The sequence below is a fragment of the Laccaria bicolor genome, genomic scaffold, assembly GCF_000143565.1.
Source record: "Laccaria bicolor S238N-H82 LACBIscaffold_2 genomic scaffold, whole genome shotgun sequence".
Classification (NCBI taxonomy): domain Eukaryota; kingdom Fungi; phylum Basidiomycota; class Agaricomycetes; order Agaricales; family Hydnangiaceae; genus Laccaria; species Laccaria bicolor.
In genome coordinates, this window is record NW_001889873.1 from 33,977 (window position 1) to 47,606 (window position 13,630).

At 44.1% G+C, this 13,630-nt stretch overlaps 5 protein-coding genes across 5 annotated transcripts in view; 2 read left to right on the top strand and 3 right to left on the bottom strand.

Annotated features, from left to right (window-relative positions):
• Window positions 1–296: 296 nt before the first annotated feature.
• LACBIDRAFT_321467 (uncharacterized protein) lies at window positions 297–2,597 on the bottom strand (the record flags this gene model as incomplete). Its single annotated transcript, XM_001874942.1, has 6 exons — window positions 297–337; window positions 386–1,453; window positions 1,510–1,641; window positions 1,704–1,793; window positions 1,837–1,905; window positions 1,949–2,597. The coding sequence occupies 6 exons, from the start codon at window positions 2,595–2,597 to the stop codon at window positions 297–299; spliced, it is 2,049 nt and encodes a 682-aa protein (XP_001874977.1).
• Window positions 2,598–4,416: 1,819 nt separating this feature from the next.
• Window positions 4,417–5,550, bottom strand: LACBIDRAFT_321468 (uncharacterized protein; the record flags this gene model as incomplete). Its single annotated transcript, XM_001874943.1, has 4 exons — window positions 4,417–4,631; window positions 4,773–5,025; window positions 5,096–5,328; window positions 5,373–5,550. The coding sequence occupies 4 exons, from the start codon at window positions 5,548–5,550 to the stop codon at window positions 4,417–4,419; spliced, it is 879 nt and encodes a 292-aa protein (XP_001874978.1).
• A 4,805-nt stretch (window positions 5,551–10,355) lies between these two features.
• Window positions 10,356–11,620, bottom strand: LACBIDRAFT_321469 (uncharacterized protein; the record flags this gene model as incomplete). The annotated part of the gene is made up of 5 exons (XM_001874944.1): window positions 10,356–10,366; window positions 10,767–10,926; window positions 11,026–11,086; window positions 11,251–11,469; window positions 11,520–11,620. The coding sequence occupies 5 exons, from the start codon at window positions 11,618–11,620 to the stop codon at window positions 10,356–10,358; spliced, it is 552 nt and encodes a 183-aa protein (XP_001874979.1).
• Window positions 11,621–11,656: 36 nt separating this feature from the next.
• On the top strand, window positions 11,657–11,830 carry LACBIDRAFT_304949 (uncharacterized protein; the record flags this gene model as incomplete). The annotated part of the gene is made up of 1 exon (XM_001874376.1): window positions 11,657–11,830. One exon carries the CDS (start codon window positions 11,657–11,659, stop codon window positions 11,828–11,830), a length of 174 nt encoding a protein of 57 aa, XP_001874411.1.
• Window positions 11,831–12,862: 1,032 nt separating this feature from the next.
• LACBIDRAFT_321470 (uncharacterized protein) overlaps window positions 12,863–13,630 on the top strand; it is a gene marked incomplete at both ends in the record, with an annotated part of 2,670 nt that continues 1,902 nt past the window's right edge. Inside the window, 7 exons of the mRNA XM_001874377.1 lie at window positions 12,863–12,865; window positions 12,932–12,954; window positions 13,042–13,123; window positions 13,213–13,221; window positions 13,344–13,367; window positions 13,471–13,494; window positions 13,598–13,621. Coding sequence (XP_001874412.1) covers window positions 12,863–12,865; window positions 12,932–12,954; window positions 13,042–13,123; window positions 13,213–13,221; window positions 13,344–13,367; window positions 13,471–13,494; window positions 13,598–13,621 — 189 coding nt within the window. The remainder of the gene's footprint in view (window positions 12,866–12,931; window positions 12,955–13,041; window positions 13,124–13,212; window positions 13,222–13,343; window positions 13,368–13,470; window positions 13,495–13,597; window positions 13,622–13,630) is intronic.

Below are 13,630 nucleotides of genomic sequence, written 5' to 3' on the forward strand. Positions count from 1 at the left end.
CAAAGGTGATATCTTTGTTTCTAAATTGATAATTTTTGAACACAATCCGGCCTTTCAAACATACTACCGCGAAGCACATTGTGGCTTAGACCTAAGCAGTTGACCTGGCCAAGGTAAAGCACTTCGGCAGAGTTTCTTGAATGTCGCCCTCTAATGCTTACCCCTCAGATTAGTTTTATTTCTTCAAGATTGCAGTACTTCTTTTTCTCTTTTACAAAGAACATGACACAAAAAAGCTTTATATTGACAAGAAGTTACAAGATAAGAAGAGGCATTACAAAATATGGAGTATGTGATTATTGCAGGTCTTCATTAGTGGGAGTCAAAGGATGATCATCTACTGGCATTTAGATGTTGAATCATTACTATCAAGCAGGGGACATACCAGATGAAGCTATCAGCCGAGGAGACCTCCTGGTGCCAACTGTGAAGGGAGAGGGTGATCTGCTGCGGCGTGTCGCACGAACTGGCTTTGGAGCCAAATAGATTGGGGCCAGGCTCTCAGCTTGAACCAGATTTGAAGGAGCTGTGGGTTGAATTGGAGGCGGGCTCGAAGCTTGCACAGCTGCCGATTGAATTGGAGCCGGGCTCAAAGCTTGCGCCGGCGTCGGAGGAGCTGCTGACTGGATTGGGGCCGGGCTCGATGCTTGGACCAATTCCTCTGCTGATTTATTGGTGTTGATGCCAATATCCACAGTAGCCTTCATCGTGTTGATGCCAATATCGGCCGTCCCCTTGGTCGCATCGATCTGGGTGTCGGTCTTGATTTTGTGGCCGAAATGATTGAGGACAATTTGTTCCACAATCATTTGTCGGTTACCAAGTTTTATCTGACCCTCGGTAAGTGCGCTATAGGATGTAGTCAGAGTCTCCTGTGCTTGCTCGACCTGGTGGACTCGGTTTGTAAGTTCAGCCATAGACTTCACGACTTGTTCTTGCAATGCAGCCGGCGTCACCTTCATCATATTCCTGACCTCCCCCTCAAAAGCTTCATGCTGAACCCTTATCGTGTACAAGTCCATCTGATGGTCTTGGAGCCTGGCTTCGGCATCCTTCCACCATGCTTGGTGAAGGTCTTCAAATTGGTCCATCCTTGCGGTGTATGCATTACTTCTTCTTTCCTCTTCAAACCACAACAATGTTTCCAAAGTTTTGACTTGTTCAGCAAGACGATCGCCAGCAGATTCAACCTCTTGAAGTCTCTGGGTCATTTCCTCCAGGGAGGCCAGACGTTGGCTGAATGATGTGGAGTTCACGAATGGGGGGAGAAGAGCACTCGGGTCGATGCCGGTATGCTCTGACGCGATGGTCAGCTGAGCCTGTTGTTCGTGGAGAGTGTTTTGAATGTCGGTCTGATCTTGACCGAGTCTCCTGATCTCATGCTGGATCACATGCATGTCGAATGCCGGTGGCGGAGTGCGGGACCTGAAATCCACCTTCTTGATGTACATTGCTGTATCAACTAAGTTTTTAAGCAAAGAAGTCCAATGAGAACATAAAAGAACTTACGATGAAGTTCTTGAACGTGAGGGGGACTGATGCGGCACAAGTTCGAAACCGACTGCTCAGGCTGGGAAGGGAAGATGTCGACCGAGGCCAGAGCACTATTGACTAAGATCCCCACCATGTCATTGGCAGGAGCTGGGATCGGGCCAGGCATCAGAGCAGGTTAGTAAGGAAAAACGAATTTGATAGTGTCTTACCTGACAATTGGCTGAGGTCGGGCACAATGGGCATCACAGCATTACCTGATGATTGCCCAAGGTCGGGCATGATGGGCGTTGCAGCAAAATCTAGCTTGGTTAGTAAAGAAAAACTGATTTGATTGAATCTTACCTGATGATTGCCTGAGGTCGGGCATGATCCCTGTTGCTGATGATTGCCCAAGGTTGGGCATGAGGGAAGCTAGGCTGGTTAGTAAGGAAAAACTGATTTGATAAACTCTTACCTGATGATTGGCCGACATCGGGCACGGTGGGCATTTCATCCATGGCCAGACTCAACTTGGGTTGAACTGGGGGTGTTGGTGTTGGTCGTTCAATGACGATGGCTGGAGTTGCCCACACCTTGCCTTTGTCAGGTCGGGAAGAAGTACCAACCTCGGCGTCCACACCCAAGGTCATGTCCACCATCTCTGAATCCTCCTCTTTTATAGACTCGAAATCGAACGACTCTCCCTCAGAAACCTCAGCCATTTCTACATCCTGCTTCGTTGCCTTCGTCTTGGGTCTTTGAACGATGACCACACTTTCCTCCTCTCCCCCATCCTTGGCTCCCTCTGCCATTCGTTCCAACTTCTTAGCCTTCAATTTCTTGGCTTTCTTCTTTCCCTTCTCTCCCCTGTCCTCGGCTTCTTCATCCTTCTTTGCCTTGCGCTTCTTGGTTTTCTTGACCACGATCTTCACTTCCTCTGCCTCCTCTCCCTCAGTCTTCTTCTTTGAACTCCCCCCTGCCTTGCTGCATTTCGTCTTGCCCGTGTTGCAAGTGAAACAGGCGGTGAGCACACCGCTGGTGCTCTCTGCGCATGGGATGGTCTCTTTGTCCTTTCGTTTACTGCAGGCTACACAGGGCTCAATGGCAAGCTTGTATTCTCCCATTTTAATGGCCGCATTCTGCTTTTCAAGCTTCTCTGCTCATGCCTGGGCCTTTAGTGCTGCCTTTGTAGCTGTGTCTGGGCTAACCTGAGGTGTTGCTTTGGACCTGGGCTTTACTGTTATCTCGACGACTGGCTGTTGTTTCGACCTCGGCTTGGCAGTGTTGCCCGAGTTTCGTGAATTGGGCTTCGGCATGGGTGTCTCCTCATCGCTGCTTTCCTCAATGTGTTGTGTGCTGACGATGCGGGTCTTCCTCAGCTGGACGTCCAAGGAGTCCCCTCTCCTCTTTCTCCCACTGCTCGTGCTGGCCTTGGGTTTTGCTCAACTTTGTTGAGGTTTGGGCTCAGCTGGCTTCTTTTCTGGTGCTGGGCCAGCTTCTGGAGTTGATTGGTGTTGGGGAGCGTTCGGTATTGGGACAGATGTGTCTGCCGATATTGGGGGCAGGGCTGGGAGCGACGAATTCGGTATCGGGACAGATGATGCTTGTGTGTCTGCTGATATTGGGGGCAGTGAAGATTGGGCTGGGAGCGACGAATTTGCCAATGTAGAAATGGTTGACGTAATGGGAGGAATGGGGGGAGAGGGGCCGTCGTAACCTTCCATGAAGAACGTAGGGGTGGTGGTGGGTGGGACTGCATAGAGTTTGTTCCAATCGACCGAGGGCCCCCCCATGACTTGCAACATGTCGGTGTATACCCAGATCCTTGTGGGATGGAGCCACTGGGATTCCTCACACCACAGCTGCTTGCCTGAAAAAATCTTCACCAATGTTACCTTGGTGAAACTGAGTGTCATTCAACAAAATATAAGGTAGTTACTTACAGCTTTCTCCCAGGCATGTGCTTCTAAGGTCGGTCAGTTCGCGTCATTGGAATTCATAAGAGTCGCTTGATTTCAATTGAAGAACCTCAAAAGTGATTCTATTTGAAACCGAACATCGTCCAAACACCCGGGGTCGAGATTGTGGGCTTTAGCTTCTATGGTAAGGGTGGAGGACATTGGAGTTGGAACGGCACAAAGGGTTAGAACGAGACGATGAAAGTTGATGTTGAAAAGTTGTCAACGGAGTCACGTGGTGGCGTCAGAAGAGTAGAGATCCTCAGACTGTTCCACAGCCGATCATCGGTGGTTTTCATTCCCATGGTTGAATTTTCAAGGGCCATTGCAAGGCTGAACAAAACAATGGGCCTTTCTCTTGAACAACGTTCATTAGCAACTGCAATCCCTGGAAAAGCCATCTACTCCATGGCTGATATGTCTTTGACAAACCCAGGTAGGAGAATGTCTAATCTTCCAGGCAACCATTGTCACTAATTCTTTTGATGCAGAAGTTGTAATGAAAGACTTGGAGCATAGGGAGGTGCAGGAAGGTAAATAATTCAGTTTGGGCTTTTACTACCGACACCGTTACAACCTTACCTTAGAAATGGCCCAACATCAAAATGTTCTCCCAAGTAAGCAAGTCTTATAACCTGACCAACCTTCAATCATTATTGGGCGAACAGACCTACCGAGCGACGATGGAATGCAGTCCACCAAACAAGCAATGGAAGTCGACGTGGATAGCATTACGCAACATAAGTCGATGGGCTGAGCTTTACAGATTGATATTAATGTGGTCTTCATTAGAACGTGAAGAGAGTCAATCGATGTCCATTGATTTGACTGTTTCTCGCCTGGCCCCAACATTCGACAAATCTATTTTCAATTTTCAAACGTCTGCCGTTTCTGCAAAGGCCAGAGACATTAATTTCAATCGGTCCCTATTTGATTTTACAAAGCCCACGGTGTCTTCCCCCTCCCCCCACTCCATCTTTGACTTTCAGAAACCTGGAATCTCCTCCCCAAGCTCAGCCAAACAGGCGTGTTCACCGACAACGGGACAAACACCATGTGGTAAGACATTGCCAGCCAGGCCCACAAGAGTTCCTGGGTCATAAAGAAGACTGAATCCAAGCCCGGGCATGTAAAACCGACCTTGGTCGTACCGACCGATCGTCAACAACATGTCGAAAGACTCCCTGTAGCCCTTTACATCTCAGTGGGTAATTGTCTCTCTGTTTATGATGACTGAAAGGCCAGTGAAAGGTGTACCCCACACTCCCAGAGCCATGCTGGTAGCTTCATCTTGCTGACCGTCCTCGGCGAGCTGGTCAAAGACCGCAAATCCTGACTCACATAGGTCGGGTTGAATGATGGAGTATATGGCAGAGATAACGGCGTTGATGAAGGAGAGTGTTTCAAGATAGATGAGGTTACTGGCCTGTTGAATATCGGAGGAAGGACGAAGTGGATCAGCAGGACCTTTGCGTCCTTGGGAGAACCAGCCGGGTGACAAACCCACTATGCTGGTCGTTTTGCCACCATGGTCGGGGTGGATCTGATCCCACCAACTCCCATTACTTTTCTTTTTGGGTCTTAGATTCTCCGTCTGGGTCCAAATCAGTTGCTGGACCGGTCTGAGTTAAAAACTTCTCGGTTGTTGGGGGAAATAAAATTACCTGAAGATCTTCTGAGATTAACTTTGGGAAGTACCACAGAAGAATGTGGCCGGCCTTGTCAGTTATGTGGCAAGGTTTATCGAGGCAAGGGATGTCGACCAGCGAGGTTGACTGGTAGATCGGTGGGAATCTTGTAAGGAGTCTGTTTTCCAAATCCCCATTGCTTCCACTCTGCCTCGGTGATAACTCGGCCACATAATCTCGGACATCCCAGTCAGTTTCATCTGGGAAGGCTTTATTGGCCTGTCTGATACCGCCGGTTGAACATTGGACTTACAGGATTGATTCCAGGCTTCTTCAAGCATCCTAATGACCTTTTCAACTTGAACTTGAGGTCCAGATGGAAGAAGCCATGTTGGTCTAGCAGGCTGAGCATGAATCAATGGCATTCTGGAACTTAGCAGCCGGCCTTTGATGTAGTGAGCTAGATCTTGTGAATGTTGAGAGGGAGTCATGGTTTTTAAAAAAAAACAAGAAATTCCCATTTACTTTTTATCTCCCAAAACATGAGGCCAGGGCATTGTCCATTATGTCGAAGTTTATTACGTGAAGTTAGGGTGCCAGCGTATTTGATGGCCTTGTACTCGGCTCCATCTTGGCGTTGGTGAAGCCCAATGCTTATGGCCGGCTGAATAAGCCGGCCCATCAAAAGGTCAGATAATTTTTTTTTGGACAAATTCAATGTTACAGGTGGTATGGAACGATATGTATTAAGAGACCTGTGTTACGCCGCATGCTCTTTCATAATAGGTGAAATGGTGTTTGGACAGAAAAAAAAAGAGGACATACAGAAGGGTCACCTTCTCCCCATCGTCGTCAATGATAGTTAAGAGCATGGTACCCTAATCACCATGTTAGTGGAAAAAATGAAGTACCAAGGGGATTGCTCACGTCAGGCAACCGGCTGGTGGAGTCCACGGTTGCAAACATGAGGCCGCTGATAGACATATTATACCACACACGGGTTCCTTTCTGATGAATCATCAGCTGGTTAAGACCAATGGAGAGATACAGAACTTACGGGGTAGGGATTGGGTGGAGGGATGCCCAATAGAGTCCAGATCGTCATGGGGTGAAGTGATTCATGTCGCAGTGGAGGGGTGTGGGGGAAGATGGGTCCTTGAAATGTGAGAGGGTTTTTAAACGGGGAAACACACATGTTTCAGGTTAAATTACAACCCTCGATCCAACCCTATATCAGAAGCATAAGAATATCTGGCAGATGCCTCGAGGAGTCCCCACAAAAAAGTTGAAAATGTCATAAGGATAAGCATGGCCGGGGATTGAACCCAGAAGGCAACTCTACCATTAGACCATGCCAGATTCCAAAGATTGTGGGCAAATTTCAATTGACATTGATGGTGACCCACCCGGGCACAAGTTGAAGTCCCATGCCCAGGCCCAACTTGAAGCCCCATGCCTGGGCCTACTTTCTAATCTAAGAGTAATTTTGTGAGGTGTACCGGGCCGGGAGCATCCAGCTGGGGCTGGCTAAAATCTACTGACCAAATTTATCTTGCATCATAGTCTATGTATATGTGTCCTGTCCGGGCTGAGGTTGGGCCGGGTTGTCTTATGCCCCAGGTTCACCGCCCGAACAAGTCAGTGCCGAGCTTGCAGGCCCTGATTCAGTATGCCCCAGCTTCAAATGCTGAACACATTTACTGCTATTAGAATGATTGTGACCAGCATTTTGTTGTAAGATTGACTTGGCTTAGTGGTTAAGGTGGCATGTGTACATAGTGTATCTGCTCGGGTTCAAATCCCAAACAAGTCAGTGCCTGCACATCTTCAAATACTTTTTACTTACATTATTATATGGTCGCCAGCTAAGAGATACTGACCAAGAGTTTGTTGTGACATTGACTTGGCTTATTGGTTAAGATGGCAGGTGTACGTAGTGTATCTCTGTATGCCCTGGGTTCAAATCCCGAAAAAGTCTTTCGTTCTTTTCCACGATTTTTACTTACTGCTATTATTAGAAGTGACATGGTCGGCATCCAGTCCCTCGTACAAAGTACCGAGCTTGCAGACCCGAGTTAATTGTCTTAGGCTGAGAACGGGTAGTTGTCTTAGGCCAAGAACTAGTTGTCTTAGGCCGAGAACAGGTAAGTTACAAAGTGCCGAGCAGTTCAAATCATCGTCTTCCTAGATCTGGTCCCTAGAAGGGGTTGTTGTCTTTTGCTGAGAGTCTGAGCGGGTAGTAAGTTACAAAGTACCGAGCAGATTGTCTTGGTAGTCATCTTAGGCTGAGAATGGGTAAAGTTACAAAGTGCTGAGCTTGCAGGCGCAGGTTCAAATCATCGTCTTCCGACATTGACTTGAGATACTGACCAACATTTCATTGGCTTGGCTTGGTGGTTAAGGTGGCAGGTGTATGTAGTATGCCCGGGTTCAAATCCCAAACACATCATGGCTTGGACATCCTCAAATACTTTTTACTTATTGCTATTAGAGTGACATGGTCGGCAGGTAATAGATACTGACCAACATCATCTTCCAAAGTTGGCTTGGCTTAGTGGATAAGCTGGAGGTGTACAGAGTGTATGTATGCCTGGGTTCGAATCCCAGAAGTCACTTGCAGCGATCGCAGCTCTTTCGTTTTTGTAACTCTGGCTAAAATTTACTAATCAATTCTTACCGAGCTTGCAGACATGGGTTAGTTGTCTTAGGCCGAGAATGGGTAGTTGTCTTAGGCCGAGAACGGGTAAGTTACAAAGTGCCGAGCTTGCAGGCCCGGGTTTACATTGTCTATTAGAGTCACATCGTCTCCAGCTAAAGATAAGTTTGTTGCAACATTGACTTGGCTTAATAGTTAAGATAGCAGGTGTACATAGTGTATCTATGTATGCCCTGGGTTCAAATCCCGAACAAGTCATAGATTCGCATTTTGAAAAGTTTTTTACTTACTGCAGCTAAAAGATACTGACCGACCTATGTATGCCCTGCGTTCAAATCCCGAACAAATTTTTTACTTACAGCTATTAGAGTGACATGGTCGGCAGCTAAAAGATACTGACCGACATCATCTTCCAACCTTCACTTGGCTTAGTGGTTAAGCTGGGAGGTGTACATAGTGTATGCCCTGGGTTCATATCCCAAAAAAGTCATTGCAGGACAGCTCTCTGATTTTTTGAAGTGCAATTGTGTTGTGCTGAATCCCAAACAAGTCATTGCATGAAAGGTCTCTGCCTTTTGTATTGCAAGGTTGACTTGGCTTGGTGGTTAAGGTGGCAGGTGTATGTAGTATGCCTGGGTTCAAATCCCAAACAAGTCACTGCGGAGAATTTATTTCAGTCCTTTTTACTGCTATTAGAGTGACATGGTCGACAGCTAAAAGATACTGACCGACATCATCTTCAACGTTGGCTTGGCTTAGTGGTTAAGCTGGCAGGTGTATGTAGTTTAAGTATGTATGCCTGGGTTCAATTTCTGAACAAGTCGTTCATTCTTCCCTACGATTTCTTGTGTTTTAATTTTTACTAATCAATGCAGGTTTGCAACATTCCTAGTACAAAGTACCGAGCTTGCAGAGCTGAGTTGGTCATCTTAGGCCGAGAACTAAGTCACAAAGTGCTGAGCTTGCAGGCCGACATTGACTTGAGATCCTGTCCAATTGGTCATCACCTAAAAGATACTCCCCAACTTCCTCTTGCAGTGCTGACTTGGCTTAGTGGTTGAGCTGGGAGGTGTACATAGTGTATGTATGTATGCCCTGGGTTCAAATCCCACAAGTCACGTAGAGCGAGGATGGCCTTTTTGTAACGCTGGCTAAAATTTACTAATCAAAGGTTTGCAAAAGAATGGGTAGTTGTCTTATGCCGAGAATGGGTAGTGACTTACAAAGTGCCAAGCTTGGATGCCTGGGTTCAAATTGCAAAGTGTATGCCAGAATTTTCTTCTATTACAGTGACATAGTTGACAGCTAAATGATACTGACCAACATCCTCTTGCAGCACTGACTTGGCTTAGTGGTCAAGCTGGAAGGTGTACATAGTGTATGTATGTATGCCCTGGGTTTGAATCCCAGAAGTCACTTGAGTACAGATGGAGCAAACTCTTTTTTTTTCGTAACCACTCAAGGTGACGTTGGAAAACAATGTCAGGCTTTGCCACAAAGCCAAGTGAATGTTGAGACAACATTGATGTGTATTGGCCACTGCACTATGTTTCGACTCAGGTAAAAAGGAACACCACCGGATAGATGTGAATCTGGGGCAACTAAGCATATTGTAGCCTTGATCACTAAGCCAGTCATTATGGCAAGGGAATGACACATCCGACCTGGGACATTATCCAGCCGAAAGTCAGTTACAGCCACAGATGGGAAATAATGGCTAAGGGGAGTTGGGTTAAATAAAACAAGGAAAATGGTTGTGGGCCAGCCTCATCTGCGCTCGGGGCTGACAATGAGATTCATGACCTCGGCATGTCAACTGATTGGACCAGGCCAGGTTTTGGCAGGTGGGCTGATCCACCTTGTGAGGGATCAAAAGCTGTTCAGCTGACTCATAATCCATGTTGGAACAGACCGGCTGACCCACAATCCAAGGCAATTTCAGTGGGGTCAATTCATCATTAGGCTCCTCGGCCGGCACACAGAACCACTCCTTGAGAAAATATGGGTGGCCGGGCCAGCTTTGATGGGGTCAACATATCCATCGGCTCATCAGCAGGCACCATCAACTATGGCCTGTTTGTATAGTCAGGGGTCTCAGTGTTGTTGGGGTAAGGTCACTAATACTTGTATTTTTGCATGGACCCATGGACTCATGGAGTATCCTCACTTCCGATAGATATTTACCTCACACTTATCATCCTAGAACTCTGCATTGTATTATTATAATCGCCATCTAATGTTAAGAGACCTTGTGTCAACCTTGTGAAAGCTATTCCTAACAATAAATCATCAGCATCACTCATTTTATTTTATCTCAGGAACCAGTCTATATTTCTAGTTCTTATGGCATATGCTGCCTACCAACAGCTATTTTGACCAGGACAACAATCCTATCAACAAGAATGGTGATTGTCTTTATGGTAATTAAATAGATACCTCTGACCACTTTGAACAGCAGTTAATGCTGTGAGTATTGATTTAAACTCTCTTCTAGTATCTATGTGCTTGAACACAGATTAAATAGACCTGTCATGAATTTAAAGCTTCATGACAATTTAAATAGCTCTTTCTCCAGTCATCAGCTGAATGGGTTCTGGTTAAATTGTATTGGAAGCTTTGACCACCATTTAATTAGATAGTTTAGATAGTGCCTACTGATAATGAGTTTTTGTTTCAACTGTTATTTGAAAAAAACAGTCCTAAGCATACCCATGGTCCCTTATTTGATTGGAACCCATGAGGACTTTTTTCATTGTTTGATGATTACCAGATTGGGAATGGTCTTGCTTGGTCTGCAAAGACAACTCTAGGATGCTTGAGGGAGCTTGAAGACAGAAAAAGCTGGTGAACTTTACCCATCCTTAACCTTATTTTGCTCAAATAATGCAGTAGGTTTTTTGAAAACAATGGGCAAACATGCACCATAATGGTGGTAAGTAGAAAGATATATTACATTTATGAAATTCTGCAAGGATAGTTTGAAATTTTTATAAAGCTAAATAAAATAAATGAGAGAAAGGCAGTGGAAGACTTTTGGTTTTAGAAACTCACGAAGAGAATTATCTAGAGCAATTTTTACAAGTGCATGTTTTTGATCTTTGGATTTGAGATGAGATGCCTTCTCAATGGCAGTTTTAATTTTTTCCAACACATCAGATGAGCTGAGCTTTTGAATGGCTAATTTGAAGGGGGCAGAAGATACTGAAGGCTTCTGTTTCCACAGAAAAAAAGAGTGCTCAGCAATGATAGCTGTGGCTGAGCAGTAAAATTGTGGTTATAAGTGAGTGGTCAGAAATAAGAGTGCACACACCAATATATAAGAAGGCGATGTCTTCAAAGGTTTTGGTATTTCCAATCTAGGTAAAATTATGCTATGGTCAGAAAACTAAATAGCAGTCAAACAGAAAAGATTTACAAAAGGCCAGTCTGTATAATTAAGGACATCCTCCACCTAGAAATGGTGATGAATTAAGTTAATGAAAATTAATTGTTATTTTTTGAAAAAAAAATGGAAAAATAAAATAAAGTTACTTACAGGCTGTTTGAAGAAGTAAGGCTGCGACCAGCTGAATAGACAGTCTCGACGATGTGACCAATCTGAGAGATCTGTGACACAGGGGAAGGGCCAGAGAACACCAAGAAAGGGTTCCGGAACGACGGAAGGGAACCAAAATAGAACAACATGCCAAATGTCCACTCAAAACAACAACAACGCCAAATAACGACAACACCCGACAAGTAAAATGGAAGGTGGCTCTTGCAACAGCAGCAAGGGTGCGTACATAGATGAATATGGAAACTTACAGAATGGTTTTCAACAGAGCACTGGATGCCCATGTGACAGAGGTTGCAAATGCAGCCAAGCAACCTGCACCAGGGTCAATAGCTGCTGAGATCTGAGCCATGGGGACTGTGTAAAGGAAAGTCAAGCACAGAAGCAAATGCAGAGGGGCAGGAAGGAAGGAAGGAAGGGAGCCGCTGTGGGGGGAAAATTCAGCTGTCTAATGGAGTGTGAGTGCAAGATAGAGGACTGCCAGACTGGTGGCTACCACTTTTATGATAAAACTAAGGCAATTGCCTGTAGAGCTGTGTGTATAAGTCCACAAGTTTTATGAAAGGCATTTCATAGATGTGTCCTGTGTTTTCTTTCTCATAAAACTTATGTTCTTTTCATAAGATATAGGCAAGGCCACAGAGTGCTTTTCATAATTAAACCTGTGTGCTTTCAATAGGTATTTCATTCACTGGGTTAGGTGTATTCATTGCCTTTTTCATAATTAATGGTGTGCACTTTCATTGAATATTTCATTAGGAATTTTGGGCGCTTTCATTGCTTTTTTCATAATTAATCCTGTGTGATTTCAATAAATATTTCATTCACTATGTTAGGTGTATTCATTGCCTCTTTCATATTTAATAGTGTGCGCTTTCATTGAATATTTCATTAGGAATATTGGATGCTTTCATTGTACTTTTCATAATTAATGTTGTGCAATTTCAATAAATATCTCATTCCCTATGTCAGGTGTATTCATTGCCTCTTTCATATTTAATTGTGTGCGCTTTCATTGAATATTTCATTAGGAATATTGGATGCTTTCATTGTACTTTTTATAATTAATGTTGTGCAATTTCAATAAATATCTCATTCCCTAGGTCAGGTGTATTCATTGCCTCTTGCATAATTAATGCTGTGCGCTTTCATTGAATATTTCATTATCAATTCTGGGTGCTTTCATTGTGCATTTCAATAAATATTTCATTAGCTAGGTTATATGTATTCATTGCTTCTTTCATAATTAATGATGTGCACTTTCATTGAATATTCCACAGCTTTCATTGGGATTTTTCATTGAGTATCTCAATATTTCATTCCAATTTCATATCTGCCCCCAGGGATATCATTATGATTTTTCATTATATTCCATGATAGCAATGAAATAGCTATTACGGTCCATCCAATGGGTCATTCCCAGTGAAAATCGACCCTGTGCAGATCAGGTTCCTCCGGATAAAATCGATATATTTGCCAATTTCCGGCCATCTCCCCTGTTCAGATCGGGCTCCACCGATCCATTTGGCCATTTTTTAGGTTCGATTTTCACTGGGGGTCATTGGGAGGGTGGTCACATGACAAATTTCCAAAAATGGTAAAAAAACAAAAGTTGTAGCTCTTTATCATAGCTTCCAGAATCAGTTGGAATTATGTCCTAAAGTGCTTCCATTGTGGAGATATAAGGTAAAAGGTTTTCAAAAGCACCGCGTTTTTTTTTGTTTTTTGCATTTTTCTTCATGAAAAGAACACTAAACAACATGATTTCAACAGATTTAGAAAGCTAAGAGAAGGGGCTACAACTATTGTATCGTGGGAAATTTCTCCCAAAAAGGAAGGTACATGCCCTAAAAGGGTAATTGACACTGACAGACTACAAAAGTAATTTATAGCCTACAAAGTTTACTAATAGACTACAAAAAAGACTACAAAAGTTGGACATAGACCACAAAGGTCAGTCAAAGACTACAAAAATTAGTAGTGTCTGCTTTTCTCATTACAAAAGTAATAGTGTCCGCTTTTTGAGACTACAAAAATTAGTAGTGTCTGTCTTTTCAGACTACAATGGTTTGTAGTGTCCGCTTTTTGAGACTACAAAAGTTAGTAGTGTCTGCTTTTTCAGACCACAATGGTTTGTAGTGTCCGCTTTTTTCATTATAAAAGTTAATAGTGTCCACTTTTTGAGACTACAATGGTTTGTAGTGTCCGCTTTTTGAGACTACAAAAGTTAGTAGTGTCTGCTTTTTCAGACTACAATGGTTTGTAGAGTCCGCTTTGTTCATTATAAAAGTTAATAGTGTCCACTTTTTGAGACTACAAAAGTTAGTAGTGTCTGCTTTTTCAGACTACAATGGTTTGTAGA